Here is an 18,022-nt window from a genome sequence, read left to right on the forward strand (position 1 = left end):
TTCAAGTATCTTTTTTTACTTTAATGTGTTTTAGTTCATAAATGAATCACATACGTATCAATTAAATATAATAATAAAGTTAATAATATTTTAAAAGGCATTGAGAATATGGAGGAATAAAATGTATGCAAATGTATTTTTGATTAATTAATTAATTAGTTAGTTAAGAATGTTAAGTTAAATATTACGTACATGCAATCTTTGGTTATAGATTCATGGTATTTCTTTCAATTTCTTGTAATGGCATCTTTTCAGATTTAAATTCTAGCTTACTCATGTTATTGTTATTATTTTTACTAGGAGAAACGTTTATCTTGCCAGTACCGTTTATCAGTCTATTTACTCTGTTGTTTGGTGAAGTCTTCACTGGAGTTAGAATTTTTTTATCAGTTTTCAAATGGAATGTTAGTGCCTGGCTCTTCTTCGATGTTGGAGAGAAACGTCTAGTTGGAGTATTCTCTCTTGATGAATTCGAGTTTGAGGTTGTTTTTCTTGTTGGTGTTGTATGTTGAGGTGCAGGTAATTTCAACATAACTTCATCATTTTCGTTATCATCTGACCTTATGTTGATACTCTTTGGTGCCAGTGGAGTTGCATGAGTGTCAATGTATTTCTTAGCATGAGATAAAGCCAAGATAGTTCTTGGTGGAGTCAAACTGTTAGTTTCAGTGGTTGTTGATTCAGGAGGTGTAACGGCGGCAGTAGTACCAGTAGCAGCCTTCTTGACTCTTTTCATGGATTGTCTCTTATTTTGGAACCAAATTTGAACTGCTTTATCCGTCATACTACAACGTTTAGCTAATTCCAATCTAACTTGTTTACTGGGTGTGGAACATTTTTCGAATTCTGCTTGTAAAATGGATAATTCATGAGAAGAAGTTCTTCTTCTCTTTCGACGAGCCAGGGGAGCATTATCGATTTTGGGTTCCTTCACACCAAATGAATCCTTAGAATGTGTAATGAATGCAAATGCACGTTTCTTATCATGAGCAGAAGGAGTAATGGTAGATTTGACGACTGAAAGGGGTGTCGACATATCATTTTTCCTTGAGGTTGTTCTTTTACCCTTTTTCTTGATTGTTGGAGTGGTTGGATCAGATGTTAATTTTCCGGATGGTAATTCAAAAGATTGAGTTGGTATCAAGTTTGATAGAAATTCCTTTTCCTTCTTGGATTCTAGTTCGGCATCACTGTCTGGAGTGGGCAATGGGTTCCATCTGCTGTTATTAGCGGTATGTCTTAGGGAACTTTCTGCGGATTGAGGGCGAACGATTCCCAAAGTGGAAGATAGAGGTGGTAGTCTAATGATTCCACTGGAGTCACTTTGGAAGTTTGTATTTATGGAGGATAAGAAGGGCGACGATGGCTCCGAGGCAGACCTTTTATCCTCGTTCAATAGCATCGATAGAGAGGGCAGTCTTGGTTTATTGTTTGTAGAGGATAGCATAGTAATAATATTTCAAGCGAGCGAATATGTGTGGCTGGTTTATAAGGAACGGTATGGTTTTAATTCAGTTTCGTTGGAGGCAGACATACAGTCAGACAGAGAGAGGAATACGCATTATATATATATGATTCGCAGTGGCCATGTTGCAGATGTGCAGAGCGAGCTGTTTGTTGATGTTTTTGTTCGAGAAGAATGGCGCGTCGTGTTTTGCCTAACAGCTTTGTCCCATTTGGGACATAATTGTGTCCCAAAGGGGATACCAGATGAGCTAAGCGCGCGTTTCGCGTCTCGAGGGTTTTTGACGTGTTTTGGCGATTAAAAACTTGCTGAAGAGAACCGAACTAACTGGGCTCATCACATGTCCGCATTGGGACTTAATTGCGTCTTCGACTTGAGCGTGTACACCACCTTGTCGGGCGTGGTCTCTCTGTTGTCCAGGTCGTCCACGATGTACACCTCCTTGGCAAACAACAGGTACGTCAGCAGCCCCATCAGGACGAAGAACATGGAGTAAACAATGAATTTCTGTAACCGTACCTCTCTTTCCAATTCCCTAATTCTGTACGAATTCTCGGCAACGAATCTCTCATTCTCCAATCTTTGCGAAGTGAGGATTTGCAAAGATTGGTCTTTCAAATCCGCGGCAAATTCCTTTAATGAATCTAGTCTTGCTATAATCATGGTATTGAAATTATCTATTAGATTGGCAAATTTAATTCCATGCTCCTTTGTCAAACTTTGGAACGATTTCGATAACAATTGACTTTGTTCTTCAATGTACAATACTGTTAGTGTGGAATTATTCTCTAATGCGTTTAATCTTTTGATAATGTTCTTGAATATAGATTCCTCGGGACTCGTTGGCGATTGTGCCATTGGTGTCATTGTCACATTACAAGTGCCATTTCTCTTACTAGTACCATTATTATTGCTAGAGTCACCATTATTGAAAGTGTCATTTTGACGTTTGAGGAAAAAATTGGTGAAATTCAATGGTTCGAATTTACAATGACCGTTTTCCAAAACATGAGATAATTCAAAGGGAACTACTGACACGTTAGAATAATCATCATATGACCAAATGGTACATTTTTCAAAATATTCAATGTTACTTTTAGAATTTATGCTCGTATTACTATTTCGAGTGATCACAGTAGCAACATCCATGGTAGTATGTGAATTTCCCCCCTCATTAATCTTGTCGGTACTTTCCAACTCATCTTCAATCGTAACATTAGAAGTTTCATCCGGTGTCATCACATCTTCCAGTTTCGTTGTGGAAACAACTTCATCATTAGCAATCTGACCCATTTTAAACTCATCCATCATGGTCTTACCATGAGCTCTAATCAAAGAAATTGGACAATAGAATTCGTTATTATAATATGATAACACCTCTACACGTAAATACCTTGCCCAAATTTGAGGATTCTTAATATTAAACTGTTGTATTTGTAAGTTATTCTCCGCTTCAAATTCACCAAGAACAACCCATCCGTTTCTACTCACGGGGAATCTATCTGATACTGATAATCTTATAGTCTTGAAAGTGGATGAAAAAAATTCAAAATTGGCCATCTCCACTTCTTCCACCAATACATCCTCACAAAGTTCAATAATGACAAATTTATTGACGGCAGAACAGGGATTCAATAAATATTGATCTTTATTCTCCACCAAGATGGACGTAGATCCAATAGCTTCCGCATTGCTCTTCACCACAGTAGCGGCACAATCCAAAGAAGCATAATTGTATCTCCTATTGTACGGTTTATCCTCTTGCTCTTGCTCATCCTTGGCGAAGAATCCTAATTCAATCTCCATCTCGTCTCCTATACTTTCTCTTTCCTTGTAACATGATGGATCCACGGGTTCTCTATTTCGTAAATGTGGAGGATTGTTCATGTTCAGAGGTTGTTCTTGAAATTTGACTTCTTTCCATTCTTCAAAGGATAAAAATGGGTGTGATTTATTATTGTCATTGTCATTATCAAATGATAGTGGCGGGACGGTGTCATTTAGTATGGTCGGATAAGTATTGTTATCCTGCGCTTGTGTCCTTGTGGTTATGCTTAGGAGTATGATCAGACAGACATCAATGAATGATCTTCTCATCAGGTCGGGATGGGTGGTTGAATGTGCTCACACAACTTGAAATGATTGATTGATCTATGGCAATTTCAGAAACCATCCAGTGAAAAATAAAAATGTGAAAAATTCCGACGTCAAAAACGGGGATGCCCTGCATGAATGAATGATAAGAATAATAATCTATTTATTTGAACTGAAAAAAAAGAAAATATAGATATATATATATGACTGTATATAGTGCCGTATCATTATTTGTTAGCAGCATGGAAATATTCCTTTGAAGCGTCCACTTCTGGCTTGATGGTAGCTGCACCGGGGGTCCAATTACATGGCAAGACGGTACCATTTTCATCGGTCCATTTGAAACCTTCCACCAATCTCAATGCTTCTTCGACGTTTCTACCGACAGATAAGTCATTGATGGTGATATGTCTAATTTTTCTCTTTGGGTCAATGATGAATAGACCTCTCAAAGCGACACCTTCCTCTTCGATCAAGACACCGTAGTCTCTAGATAGGGAGTGGTTCTTGTCTGCAACCAATGGGATATCGACTGGACCTAACCCACCTTCCTTTCTTGGGATGTTAGTCCATGCCAATAGGGAGTATTCAGAGTCGGTAGAAGCGAAAAGTACTTGAGCACCAATGTCTTCGAACTTCTTGGCAGCGTCAGAGAAGGCGACGATCTCCGTGGGGCAGACGAAAGTGAATGCCATTGGGATGAATGCCAGAACGACGTACTTACCTTCGTATTTTTCTAGGGAGACTTCGTCGAAGACACCGTCGATGACTGCGGTTTTGTTGAAGTCTGGGGCTTGCTTTTGAACTTGGGCGACCATTATGATGTGATGTGATGTTGTGTGATGTGTGGTATGTGTCAATTAGAGAGAGTGAGTGGAGAGAAGAGCAGAGTAGAATGGAGAGAGTGTGATAAGAAGACACCTCCCTTATATACGAAGAAAATTCGAGCCCGCTATGTCCACGGGATTGTCTGGCTGCGCGATCCTTGACTAAGCAAAACTGTGACAGTTATTTGACATGATAGAGATCGACGATCAGGCATCGCTGTGCAATTGCATCCCAGAAGTCTGGGCCTCGTCCTGGTCGCTGCGATTGTGCTCTCTCAGCATCTCTTGCGCAACATCGTCGTCCTCGGATGTGTCAGACTGCTCCTCAGGCATCTCTAGGGTGTCTGGCACGGGGACAGCAACAGGTTCTGCCACAGATGCCAGGGTGTCAGCTGCCTGTCTGAGTCTTCTCATGTGTTGGCGGTTCGTCGTAATGGCATCCACCTTCTCGGAGACCCCCGGTAGAAACAACAACATAAACAGACAAATGTTCTTGTAAGTGGCGTGCAAGAGATTGTCCTCCGGTGGGTTGGGCACAAACTTATCCAACACATCAGTTATGCTAACGGATTCTATTCTTTCTTGGTACCACTCAAACCATCTGAGATAAAATGGCAACGATTCAATATTTATCTTATCAATCTCTCTCATAATGGCAAACATTAACTCTTTGTTCCTTTGAAGTCGATCAGGTTCCATCGTTTCTTTATTTCTTTCATAATTCAAAAGGAATGCAACTAACATATCATCCAGGATTTCAGATCCATCCTCCAGGGGGACCATACCCTTTATAACTTGTTCAATAAATTTATCAAACGTAGCTAAAAATTCGTCCTCGTCCTCAGCTTCAAACCCTTCCACACCTAACGTATCTCTATACATCTTCCGTCTATCATCTTCTAATTCATCGCACTTCAAACATTCCATAAAGGACCCATTCTTAAATAATCTCTTGTAAGATTGATCCGTTAATAAATGACTTCTCACCCCACTCAATATCTTGTCAAATTTAACAGCATCAATCTCATCAAGATGGAAGTGAATAATCCAAAGATCATGAATCTCTTGAGTAACCCATAACGTTCTTATAGTAAACCCCAGCGCCAATAATATAGTGAATTTAACAGGTAATAACGTACTGAACTCCAATACAACAAATAGAGTCACCAGAGAATTCTTTGCTAGTAAATATAACGTTCTTAACAATAGTATGGTCAGAGGAATACCAGTTCTGAAAAATTGAACAATCCTATGCCAAATATTGCGGCGGTGAGCCATTACTAAGGGGATTGTCCTTGTAGGGGAAGGTTTTCTGCTTTTCTGTAATGGATTATTACGTGGAACGTGGATATTAAATTCATTGGCAATCTTATCAATGATTGAACCAGATAAATTAATTTGTCCATCAATGATTTGGTATTCGTCATTGGTTATGGGGACTTTTACACCTTGAATTATTAAATGACTCATTACAGGTTCTAATTCATTAGCCTCAATGAACACTTCTTTACCATCAACAATACATTTCTTGTATAATGTCTCCGTAGGTTGAATTTCAACCCCGGATTCTGTAAAGAAACGAACCACAGCATTATCTTGCGAAAAGACAGATTCGACTTCAACTTCAGCCCCGTGAGATGTAAATTCTTCACTGCCACTAACATTCACTTGCTCTACAGAAGAATTGTCCCAAAATTCATGTTCTATTTCAAGATGGTCTGCATCAAATAGTACATGTAATTTAATTGAGCTTTCCCCAGCAACGACAAGATCCAGAATGAGCGTATTGGTACCATCGTCATTGAGAATTCGCAATAAGTTTCCCCTATAAATCAGTTTAATATCCAGAGGAGAAATATCTTTAGAATGCTTATAAATAGAACAAATAAATTCTTTCACTTGTTCCACTGTTGTTTGTGAATCCACAGTCATTTTATGCATGGATAATCCAACATCAGAAACAAATTCAATCACTTCCAAACTTTCCTCATTCAAAGCAGATATATCTTGAGAATGCTCAATACAAAACATCGCCGTAACGTAATTGATTCTTGAAGGAGATATATCAATCCCACCTAATAATTCTGATAGTCGCATATTATCCTGCGGCATAATAGTGGAATCGTTTTGACCTTGGAATTTAAATTTGGTTATGTCACTAGGAACATGCTTGTCACCCAAGCCACACATGGTTTCATGATTTGATTCATACTCCACGACAGATTCTATAGCATTTGATTTTAAGTTACCAAAGCTAGTATCCAAGGATATCTTTTCCAATTCCTTCTCGTTAGGTATAAATTTATCACACATGGAAAGAGTATTAAGCTGATAATGCACTCTAATACTCTTAAATTCATTATCCATATCTTCCATATCGTAATCCAAATTTATAGCCATGCCTGACCCTCCCAATGTTCTTCTTTCAAAGGTGACTTCAGCGGTCAGAGAACGGCATGTCTCATCAAGAGGTATTTCCCTACTTGATTGAAAGAGACAATAGTCAGAAACGGGGCCCAAATGACCTTCATCCCTTTCCACACCTTCTGAATCAAAAACAAGATTTGTGGTATCTAGTAAACGGACATGTATTCTAGAATGAATATACTGTAATAACCTTGATACCGGAGTACATGGGAGGACTCTTACTTTCAAAAGGTCCGAAGGAAGTAAGATATGAGGGTCGTTAGACCTAACTTCAATTTCAATGGAAGGCTCTACTGACAACTCCATCATGCTTTAATTCTAGTACCACTTATGATAGCCTATTCTATTTGTCTTTAGTTTCTATGTTTGGTCTATATTATACCAAGTGTTACATTTGACCTTGATTTCTACGTAGAAGCGACCGTGTCAGAATTTACTGGATCTTCAACAACTAATATTAAGCCAAAATAATAACAACAAAATAGAGGAGTAGAACAAGCACTTCTCAAAACCTGGTTATACAATGGTGAATAATACACCCTTTAGATTGAGATTTTTGTCTTCATTTTTCATAAATACATAATACATAATTGATTTTTTAGTTTTTTTATTTCGTTATTCCTTATTAACAAGATTAATTGAGCAAACTACCAACATCATTTGGAAGCACCTTTCAATTTGGATTCCAGATCCTTTAATTCAGCTTCTAATTGCTTGATTGAATCTTCATTCTCAGCTGTCTTTTCTCTAGCCTTCTCGGCTCTCAATTTTCTTTGTTGTACTTCAGCATCTTTTCTTTCCAACTCTTGCACCCACAAACTCTCTCTTTGTTTAGCCTTCTCTCTCAATTGATCCTCCCTGGATTTCAAATTCTTCTTAGAAGTCCCATAGATAAACGAACCGGCAACCAATGCTATCAAAGTAGCACCTTGCAACCCCACACGCCAACGGAAATAGTATTGAGCCTTCTGTCTGTTACCAATTCTAATATTCTGAGCTGCTAGAATAACTGCACCAGTGGTCAATAGGGCACCAATAGGGACAAATGGTTGTTGTTTGCAATGGTACACCACTTTCTGCCAAAAATTCATTTCCTCGATCTCGAGTTCTGGTCCCTTCAAATCAAAACTGGAAGGAATACGTGACATTATTGATAATTACTCACTTGTGCTTGCGACTATTTAGATCCGGAATCCTGTTTGATTCTTTTCTTTAGAATGCTTGGTTTGTTAGTTGTTGTTATCACCCTTGTTTTTCTCTGTAACGAATTCTTGAAGGCGTCCGTATAATCAATTGTTTGCGTTAATATGTTTGATAAATGCTCAGGTATAGACAAATAAATGTTCACAGTTCGACGTTATATTATGTTCTGTGATGCTACACTCTGATATATATTCTATACAGTATACACTTTTGACCTTAGTAACGGGCAGGGAATTGCGAGTCCACCATGTCGAGAACCCAATTAGTCAATTTAACGACATCTTCATCCAGAGAAATGTCCGCCAACAGCCCATCAAATTTAATGACAACCTCTAAGAAAGCACTTATGGATAGGTTGTATAGAATACCAACCACATCTAATTCAGAATCCTCTTCTAGTCCACTACGTCTACACTTTCGCTTTGGATTCTCCATATCCCATTCATCAAATCTACCCAAGACACTCACAGAACGCTGTAAACATTTCAATACATCACCCACGGATGCAATGACATTCCCACGAGGTGACTCATCTACAGCATTGATCAATAATGCCATTAATGATATAACACTCTCCGCATGGCAAACAGGTAATGGCACCAATTTATCCGCCACTTTACCCTTGGAGGCAAACCATGAATCCCATAGAGATAAATGTGTCTCAACAATCGGAGTACCTGAGCTGGTTGTGATAGTAGCTGATGGGAAGAAGATAATAGTGATGGTGGCTTTTATGCGAGCACTGACATCTTTTAGAAATAAAGACAGTTTCGTTTCATGTGTTAAGATATTTTCATCAAATCTGCTTGGTGATCTTATTTCTCTCCCCACATTTCGTCTTTGGGGAGTCAATAAGATGTTGTCATCCCTTATGGGTACTCTACGTGTAATATTCGATGGTTGAGAAGCGACACCACCAACTAATGTATTCATATTACCTGACTCACTCTTACCAAATATATCTTGCTGAGAGACTCTGGGGTCAAGATAGGTTGGCTCTTCTTTTCTGGTGAAAATGCTCTTGTTGCGTACTTCCACTTGATTCAAATATTTAGTAACTGATTCATTATCTTCTTGAATGACTAAGAGACATTCTCTTAAGATATCGGGCCATATATTGGAGTTCTCATTAACGGACTTTCTGCTTGTTGAATTGTAAATAGGCAATCTTAGGGATAAATCTGGAGACGTAGCTCTGTAACATAGTTCTTGAAATGCAGTTAATTTTGTGAACGCCTTTTTGGAGCTTAATCCGTTAAGCAGAGTTTCCATAGGCATTTTAGATAATGAGGAAATAGGTTTACCTTTATGTAGACAACCAATTGACATATGTGCATCAAATGCCAGATTAATAAATTGAAAATTTACCATAACCCAAAATGATAATATCATTAACTTGAATGTCGCAACAAAACCGATAAAGTGTGTTGAAGAGAAAGAACTGCTTACCAATGGTGAAAATATGGTAAGAACTACAGCTAGCATGAATGCTCTAGCAACCATTTTCTTTGTTCTATCAGCAATATAAGTCTGAGGTAAATTCACTTGAGATTCAAATGCGAAAGAAAGCTTATCATTGTCTAAAAGACTATGTTGTAAATTATAAATCAGGGGGATCAAAATCCAAACGAATAATCTATAAATTAAACCATTCTTTTGAGCTGATAATTGAGAAAGGCCAAAACAATCCCCCAATGCCAATGCAATGGCGAAAGTGCAACTCGAATAAATCAACTGATATACCAGAAATCTGATGGAAATTAATTGACCCAAAATTTGGGTACCCCAATTGGAATATCCTAGGGATTTAACATGCAAATAATTTTTTCTGGCAATAATAATACATATGGAGACTGAATATAATAAAATAAATCTTGGAATAAGCATAAGCACATTCTCAAAAGTAATATGGTAACCACATGAAAGTATTGTAATCATGAATGTCTCGAATATGATGGCCACCAAGAACAATCGCGTAACTAAATGATTAAATCTTGTTTTGCATATATCGCTGAAAAGCGTATGGTATGAATATCTCGAACTCATTGGAGATAGTCGATGTTGTGGCAACATAGTGGGTTGGTCGTCTTGTCCAATGCTTATGTTATTGTTGATCGAGTTGGTCAATAATAAACATTGATCCTTCATCTTGTTAGCTAGTTTATAATTTTTCTCTTCCATAGGCGACGATCTGAAATTTGATGAGATTTTGAAGATCATAAACAGGAAATGGAATTCAGAGAGCTATAGAGAATACCTAAAAGAGAAATTCCCTAGGAAGAACATAGGAGATTATAATAATAACAATGGATGAGAAGAAACCATTTGTGACAATAAATGAAGATATTCAAGCCAAACTGGACAAGAAATTGGGCCCAGAATACATATCAAAGAGAGTGGGATTTGGAACCAGTAGGGTGGCATATATTGAAGGTTGGAGAGTTATTAACCTGGCAAATCAGATATTCGGCTATAATGGATGGTCTACAGAGGTAAAGAATGTGACGATCGATTTTCTAGATGAAAAACAAGGTAAATTCTGCATTGGGTGTACCGCTATTGTTCGTGTAACTTTAGATAATGGGACACATAGAGAGGACATTGGCTACGGAACGGTAGAAAATGAACGAAGAAAGGCAGCCGCATTCGAGAGGGCTAAAAAGTCTGCTGTCACAGATGCACTAAAAAGATCCCTAAGAGGTTTTGGTAATGCCCTAGGAAATTGTTTGTACGATAAAGATTTCCTATCAAAAATTGATAAAGTTAAATTTGATCCACCTGATTTTGATGAGGGCAATTTATTCAGGCCATCCGATGAAATTAGTGAGAATTCAAGAGCAAATACAATGGATGTTCCCGACTCGGTTTCAAATAAAAGACGTCAGCTAGCTAAAGTTGGTACAAATACGAATAATAATAATAATATCAACTTTCAAGGAACGAAAGTAGTAAGAAATACCAATTCAGTGCATGAGCAAAGACATTCCTCTGAACCACTCCAGAAGGGTATCGCAACGGAGGACCCTGTAACCAAACAAGATCCTGACGATCTCTTGGATGATTCTTTGATGTTCAGTGATGACTTCCAAGATGATGATCTTATAAATATAGGTGCTCCAGGTTTAGCACCCCATTCTGTCTCAATACCGAAACCTGCAACTTTGGCAGCCTCTAATGAGCCTGCCACCTTTGTGACAGCAAAGGCCGCTACCACTCTCCAGAACAAAAGCCAAGTACAAGAAGAAAACGTATTTGATCCCAAATATCAAGCTCAATCTATTAAACATACTATTGACCAAACAACCTCAAAACCAGTGCCAATGACTGTATTGAAAGAAAAGGGTCTCCCATCTTCGAAAGACTCTGTATACGAAAAGTTTGCACCCAAAGGAAAGCAACTAGATTCTGTGAATAATGGCAATCAGCCAGAAGATGGGCTAAATGTGCCTACCAATCCTCCACAACAACCTGTAGCAGTAGTGGCTGCTTCCACAAATTCTATTGCAGGTGCCGTAGCAGCATCATCTGGTTCGCGGTTTGCACCGCCATCAGAAGTTGTTCATCCAAATTCTCACATGACACAGAATAATACGAAGCTTACGAGGAGAGAAATCGGGAAACCTAAAATAAATTCTCTCCAGCTTAGAAAACCACCAACGTGAGACACTCAAGAATTAATCTAGTTACCTATCTTTTTGTTATATAGCTTAACTTTTTAATCCCCATTTTTTAATCATCCAAATGCATAACGCTAACAAGCCATGGCTATCAGAAAATTCAATCTCGTTAAAACAAAATAAATAGAGTTTTAGAAAATATATATAATGTTACATAAACCAACAAATGAATATTGACTGGGTAGATTGTTATATACGATAAATAAATTAGTGTTTGTCTGAAATGTTGTCATCTAAGGGTCCAATCCATTCCCAACATTTCATAATGTCGCCATGAACTTCCAGAAGGCTGGACTTTATATTACTATTATTATTTTCCAATTTTCTTTCAATCTGCTTCCAAAGCTGGTTTTTCTCTTTCAAATTGACAACTTCTATGAGAAATATATCTCGTAGCTGAATCGAACTTAAGTACTTAGGTGACCTTCCGTTTTTCTTTACTTGCTTCAACTCATTGATTACCTTTCTTGTTAAATTTATGATCTTGACCTTCGTTTCATAATAATTTCTAAGTTTTCTCTCTAAAATCTTGACAAGAACTAATATAGAAACAACAACCCATATTAGATATCTATACCGTTGATAATTTTGATGGATTTCTCCTTCAAATTTACATCGGAGACTGATGTACTTCTTGGATGTCGAGCGAAAATACCCTTGTTCTTTCTGTTGGTCACCTTTTGGAATATGTCCCTTCTGTTTCTGAAAGTCATTGGATCCAAAATTGACGTTGGCGGCATTCCTAGAGATACTGTCAGAGGACTGTAATGAACACGTAATAATGTTGTTAGTAAAATGTTGATCATCATACGCTTTCGCAATTAAAAATTCAGTATTACTCACTTGCCTATATATTATCTCCGGCTCATTTTTTAAATTAGAAACCACTTGGTCCCATATTTCATTGAATTCTTCATCACTGATCCAGGCAGCACGAGCCTCATTAAATATTTGGAACAATTCGTTTTCATTTAATCCACTTTTGATATCATCATTCCCGTCACCACAAGAAATTTGAGCATTCTTTGATCTCAAAAAATCTAGGGATTTTCTAACAGCCTCAGAGACCAGTTGTTCCCTTTGATCATCTCTTACACATGAATCACTCAATGGTAACAAACCATTCAAACCTAATAACGGTTTCACTAGTCTATATTTGGGTTTACACTTCAGCTTAAGGTATGGGTAGCAAATTGCATTGTCAGGGCAAGGCACACATTGTGGTCTGAAGTTTTCTTGAAGTAATTCATCAAGTTGCATTAGTTGTTGAAACTTCAAACCATTCGGTAGATGCATTGGCTTTCTGAGTTCAGTACCACAATAACCAACCTGGAATTTTTGTTCTCGATACCAGAACCCAAAAAATAAAATGAAAGTAAGCACAGTTAAAGTAAGTAACTTCTTCAAAATCCAGTAACACTTTCTAAAAAGACCATTAATGAAATCAGAACGGCCAAACTTGACATGGAAAGTCTCTTTCTTAGTTAAGCTTTCATCTTGAATAGTGGGTTCGGTTTTATTTTCATGCTTCTTTTGGGCATTAGGAAGAGCAGTGACTTTTAAATTAGAATTATTCTTAACTCGAGGAATTTTATCAGACATATTTGACTTAGGCCTTTTTGTTTCAGTTTTCTGTTCTTCAAATTCTTCTATTTCTTCCAGAAGTTCTTCATCTGAGGAAGAGCTAGGAATATTGGCCTGTTCTGACGCAGATGCTCGGTTGGTTTTTAATTCAACATGACCACGCGATTGGAAGGTCTCAGTAGGGGAAACATTTTTACCAACTGTGTTCTTGATATGAGAGCTTTCCAGAATTACCTCGTTTGGATTTTTGGCAGCCAGTAATGGTAGTTCAAGTATGGTTTCCACTGTTTCACCCCCGATATCTTTCGAAGCGCGTGCTTCCTCTTCTTCATTAACTATATCATTTTTTTCTGAAATAGCTTCATCTTCTTCGAATATATCATCTTGTTCTGAAGTAATTTCATCTTCTTGAATCATAGCATCGTGTTCTGAAATAAGTTCATCCTCAGTCACGGGTTGCGCAGGACGAATTTGATCCTGAACCATTTCTTCAACAAGTGGTTCAGATGCCCCCTCTTGACCATTTATCTTATCTTGTAATGTATTTGTTTTTTCCTTAGTTTGATATGCACCATTTTTGGTAGGTAAATGAGGTGTTGTTGGAATTATTGGCTTTTGAGCATTAACAAGTGTGGGAATATTTTCCTTCACATTCTTTTCCTCTTCATCACTACTTTCCAAAATGGTAATAATTTCCTGTGGAGTACCACTTGGGATATCCTTCTGTGACATTGATGTTTCAGATTTGAACGAAGGCATATTTTCAAACGAGGTATTGCTATTATTTTTACTATTCTTGTGAGAGCTCTTCTTGGTGTCAGTATTAGAAACAGAGCCAGAAACCATTCGCTTAGCTTTCTCATATTCAGAATCACTGTCAGAATCAGAACCCAGTAACGCCTTTCGCCGTGTCTTAATACTATCAAAGTCCTGTTCATTAAAAATTGAGTAAATTTCAGAATCAGAATCAGAATCGGCTTTCATTGATGCAAACGATGGTACTTTGCTCTTTTTCTCATTCTCTTTCACAGCTTTCTTCAACTGCTGTGCAAATGCTGCTGATACTTTAAGTTTGTCTAGATCAGGAGATAGGGTTCTTCTCTTTTGTGAAAAATCAAATTCAGCTGCTTTTGTAGGTGTTCTTAGAGGCGGTTGTGTACTTGAACTTACATTTCTGTATAATGAAGAATCCTTTAGAGCCACGGGTGATGGTGATGAGGACGAAAGATCAAATGTTTCGATAGTTCTAGACTTATTGGGGGTTTTCGAGGGACTCTTGCTGGAAACTCTGTCAAGAATTGGAGTGCCTGTCTGTTTCTCAATCTTTCTCTTTTTCGATTTAGGTGTAACAGCCTCTCCCCTCCTTATTTGCTTAGTGAACTCTGAATCTGACTCTGAAGATAAAGCTGAATTGGAATCAGATGAGAAGGCAATATCCATGGGAGTAGCTTTTTTTTTTCCAATAACGTTATTATTGCCAGAAGATTCATTAGACCCTTCTATTGTTTCCTCCAGAGCACTAAATGATTTCTTCCTCTTGGGAATGCGTATTATATCAGCAGTATTAGAATCAACATTCAGGTACTTCTCTCTCAAGCTTGGTATTTGAGGAACAATTGCATCTTTGAAGAGTTGCATAAGCTCAGACTTCTTTGATCTTGAATGATATGGAACATTATTTTCCACCAATATTCTCCTGAGTTGAGAGACGGTTAGTGATTTAAATTTGAAATTGGGCTTCAGGTATTCGTATTCGTTATTCATATTCTGGTCGATTGATAGATGTGGATGCGTATTTGGTCAAACGAATTCTTCGTAACAAATGTTTATTTATGGAAACTTCCCTTTTATAAAGTTATTTTTGTAGAATTCAAGACCTCCAATGTAGTTTAGCTTTTGAATAAATCAGCTTCCTTGTCATCGATGCCATTCAAATCAATGAACCTGTCAATGCCAACAAAATAAAATACGCAAAAAGGAAACTTCAAAACACAGAAATGTACCCTAAAAGCTAATACAAGCCCTAACTATTTATACCCTAACTGATATTAAAACTTACCCTAGGGCTGACTTATTAAAGTCCGAAACTTATTTAACCCTAATTCCAGATTTTTTTTCTGTCAAAATTTTTAATTTGAAGGAAATCAGAGATGGATGAGTCGCCTTGATAAGACTTATCTAATAAAAGCATCAAATAATCAAGTTCTCCCTAGTTTAATAGATAGCTATTGAGCTTTTATCGAGACAATAATTATTAAAAATAAAAATATGGATATTAATAGAGCTGGTCAAGACTTTTCGGATCTATCCCTTGAAGTAGCCCCCTCTCATGATGAGATCGATCAAAATCAAAATGGTTCTGGCATGTTATTAAGTAATGATTTGAGAAGTATAAACACTAAAGAAGATGCTAACCCGTTGGAATTACAAATTTCTCAGACTAGTATGCAAAGTCAAGATGATGACATTATTTCCAATAATGATGCCCACTATTCATATCATGAGAATCAACAGTTACATGAAAATAATTCTAAGCAAATTGCTGTTGACGAACATGATACACATACCACTATCCCACTTCAACCATCACTAGCTTCTAAACCAAGTGCTACAAAGATGAGAACCTTATCTGAGAGTGCGCAAAATATAGTCCCCAATCCCCTCAGACCACCTACGACAGAAGCATCCCAAGAAAAGAAGGAAAGTGGGTCTCTTTACAAAATGGGTATGCTTGCAGATGATGCAGCTCAACAATTTTTGGATGAACCATCCCCAGAATTGGTCGATCTCTACTCAAAAGTGGCTGAATGTAGAAACTTAAGAAGTAAGTATCAATCTTTATCATTGCAGCTTTCTGAACAAAACCCCAAAAACAGTCCAGATTGGAACGTTTATCCTGCTCCTCCCAAACCATCGTACAATGCGGAAACAAAAACAGTTATTAGTGTTGTTAATAAGCCTGATTCTGAAGTTTTCGATTTTAATCAATGTGAAATACCTGGTGAGGATCTAGATTGGGAGTTTGATATCAACAATGATGATTCATATTTTGTTCATAAGAAAGGTGAGCCAACTCAGGTTATCGCAGAGATTCCTACCTTACGTGATTATTATTCCGATTTAGAAAAGATGATTTCCATATCTTCAGATGGTCCCGCCAAATCATTCGCCTTTAGAAGATTACAATATTTGGAAGCTCGTTGGAACTTATACTATTTGTTAAATGAGTATCAAGAGACCACTGTTTCAAAGAGAAATCCACATAGAGACTTCTACAACGTAAGAAAAGTGGACACTCACGTTCATCATTCAGCATGTATGAACCAAAAGCATCTCTTACGTTTCATTAAGCATAAGTTAAGACATTCCAAGGAAGAGAAGGTAATCTTTAGAGATGGTAAAGTCTTAACTCTGGATGAAGTGTTTAACTCCTTGAATTTAACGGGCTACGATCTATCCATTGATACTTTAGATATGCATGCTCATAAGGATACTTTTCATAGATTTGATAAATTCAATTTAAAATATAATCCAATTGGTGAATCACGTTTAAGAGAAATCTTTTTGAAGACAGACAACTATATTAAGGGTACCTACCTGGCTGATATTACCAAACAAGTGATCTTTGATCTAGAAAATTCTAAATATCAAAACTGTGAATACAGAATTTCCATTTATGGGAGATCTATTGATGAATGGGATAAACTAGCAGGTTGGGTGATTGATAACAAAGTTATCTCGCATAATATTCGTTGGTTGATTCAAATACCACGTCTATATGATATTTACAGAAAATCAGGAATCGTTAAAAATTTCCACGACACTTGTAAAAATATCTTCCAACCATTATTTGAAGTGACTAAGAATCCTCAATCACATCCAAAATTACATGTTTTCTTACAAAGAGTTATCGGTTTTGATTCAGTGGATGATGAATCTAAGGTAGACCGTAGATTCCACAGAAAATATCCAAAACCCTCCCTCTGGGAAGCCCCACAGAACCCACCTTATTCTTATTATTTATATTACTTATATTCTAGCATGGCATCATTAAATCAATGGAGAGCCAAGAGGGGATTCAATACATTGGTTTTGAGACCGCATTGTGGGGAAGCTGGTGATCCAGAACATTTGGTTTCTGCATACTTATTGGCACAGGGGATTTCTCATGGGATTTTGTTAAGAAAGGTCCCATTTGTTCAATATTTATATTATTTGGATCAAGTGGGTATTGCCATGTCACCTTTATCCAATAATGCTTTGTTCCTAACATATGATAAAAACCCATTCCCAAGATACTTCAAGAGAGGTTTGAACGTTTCCTTGTCTACTGACGATCCATTACAGTTTTCATACACTAGAGAACCTTTAATTGAAGAATATTCAGTTGCTGCGCAAATTTATAAACTTTCCAATGTTGATATGTGTGAATTAGCCAGAAACTCTGTACTACAAAGTGGATGGGAAGCTCAAATCAAAGAACATTGGATTGGTAAGAATTTTGAGAAGAGCGGTGTAGCTGGTAATGATGTAGTTAAGACAAATGTTCCAGATATCAGAATCAATTATAGATATGATACTCTTTCTACCGAATTGGAATTAGTTAATCATTTTGCCAATTTTGGTAATGAATGAATTAATTAATTCTTACAAATGGTCTTCAAAAATAGCTATTTTTTTCTTATATCAACTTATATAATAAACGAAATGCATTTGCCCTTCGATTAATTAATTAATAATTATCT

At 37.2% G+C, this 18,022-nt stretch overlaps 9 protein-coding genes across 9 annotated transcripts; 2 read left to right on the forward strand and 7 right to left on the reverse strand.

The window, feature by feature from the left end:
* Positions 1 to 205: 205 nt before the first annotated feature.
* YOX1 (Yox1p) lies at positions 206 to 1,447 on the reverse strand (the record flags this gene model as incomplete). The annotated part of the gene is made up of 1 exon (XM_003677886.1): positions 206 to 1,447. The coding sequence occupies one exon, from the start codon at positions 1,445 to 1,447 to the stop codon at positions 206 to 208; it is 1,242 nt and encodes a 413-aa protein (XP_003677934.1).
* Positions 1,448 to 1,801: 354 nt separating this feature from the next.
* On the reverse strand, positions 1,802 to 3,562 carry SLP1 (Slp1p; the record flags this gene model as incomplete). Its single annotated transcript, XM_003677887.1, has 1 exon — positions 1,802 to 3,562. One exon carries the CDS (start codon positions 3,560 to 3,562, stop codon positions 1,802 to 1,804), a length of 1,761 nt encoding a protein of 586 aa, XP_003677935.1.
* A 224-nt stretch (positions 3,563 to 3,786) lies between these two features.
* TSA1 (thioredoxin peroxidase TSA1) lies at positions 3,787 to 4,377 on the reverse strand (the record flags this gene model as incomplete). Its single annotated transcript, XM_003677888.1, has 1 exon — positions 3,787 to 4,377. One exon carries the CDS (start codon positions 4,375 to 4,377, stop codon positions 3,787 to 3,789), a length of 591 nt encoding a protein of 196 aa, XP_003677936.1.
* A 216-nt stretch (positions 4,378 to 4,593) lies between these two features.
* On the reverse strand, positions 4,594 to 7,122 carry USA1 (Usa1p; the record flags this gene model as incomplete). The annotated part of the gene is made up of 1 exon (XM_003677889.1): positions 4,594 to 7,122. One exon carries the CDS (start codon positions 7,120 to 7,122, stop codon positions 4,594 to 4,596), a length of 2,529 nt encoding a protein of 842 aa, XP_003677937.1.
* Positions 7,123 to 7,469: 347 nt separating this feature from the next.
* Positions 7,470 to 7,961, reverse strand: RCF1 (respiratory supercomplex assembly factor RCF1; the record flags this gene model as incomplete). Its single annotated transcript, XM_003677890.1, has 1 exon — positions 7,470 to 7,961. One exon carries the CDS (start codon positions 7,959 to 7,961, stop codon positions 7,470 to 7,472), a length of 492 nt encoding a protein of 163 aa, XP_003677938.1.
* A 271-nt stretch (positions 7,962 to 8,232) lies between these two features.
* On the reverse strand, positions 8,233 to 10,236 carry NDC1 (Ndc1p; the record flags this gene model as incomplete). The annotated part of the gene is made up of 1 exon (XM_003677891.1): positions 8,233 to 10,236. The coding sequence occupies one exon, from the start codon at positions 10,234 to 10,236 to the stop codon at positions 8,233 to 8,235; it is 2,004 nt and encodes a 667-aa protein (XP_003677939.1).
* An 86-nt stretch (positions 10,237 to 10,322) lies between these two features.
* Positions 10,323 to 11,678, forward strand: RAD52 (recombinase RAD52; the record flags this gene model as incomplete). The annotated part of the gene is made up of 1 exon (XM_003677892.1): positions 10,323 to 11,678. The coding sequence occupies one exon, from the start codon at positions 10,323 to 10,325 to the stop codon at positions 11,676 to 11,678; it is 1,356 nt and encodes a 451-aa protein (XP_003677940.1).
* Positions 11,679 to 11,900: 222 nt separating this feature from the next.
* Positions 11,901 to 15,041, reverse strand: SRC1 (Src1p; the record flags this gene model as incomplete). The annotated part of the gene is made up of 1 exon (XM_003677893.1): positions 11,901 to 15,041. The coding sequence occupies one exon, from the start codon at positions 15,039 to 15,041 to the stop codon at positions 11,901 to 11,903; it is 3,141 nt and encodes a 1,046-aa protein (XP_003677941.1).
* A 504-nt stretch (positions 15,042 to 15,545) lies between these two features.
* AMD1 (AMP deaminase) lies at positions 15,546 to 17,912 on the forward strand (the record flags this gene model as incomplete). The annotated part of the gene is made up of 1 exon (XM_003677894.1): positions 15,546 to 17,912. One exon carries the CDS (start codon positions 15,546 to 15,548, stop codon positions 17,910 to 17,912), a length of 2,367 nt encoding a protein of 788 aa, XP_003677942.1.
* Positions 17,913 to 18,022: the final 110 nt, after the last annotated feature.

The sequence above is a fragment of the Naumovozyma castellii genome, chromosome 8 (assembly GCF_000237345.1).
Source record: "Naumovozyma castellii chromosome 8, complete genome".
Taxonomy (NCBI): Eukaryota; Fungi; Ascomycota; class Saccharomycetes; order Saccharomycetales; family Saccharomycetaceae; genus Naumovozyma; species Naumovozyma castellii.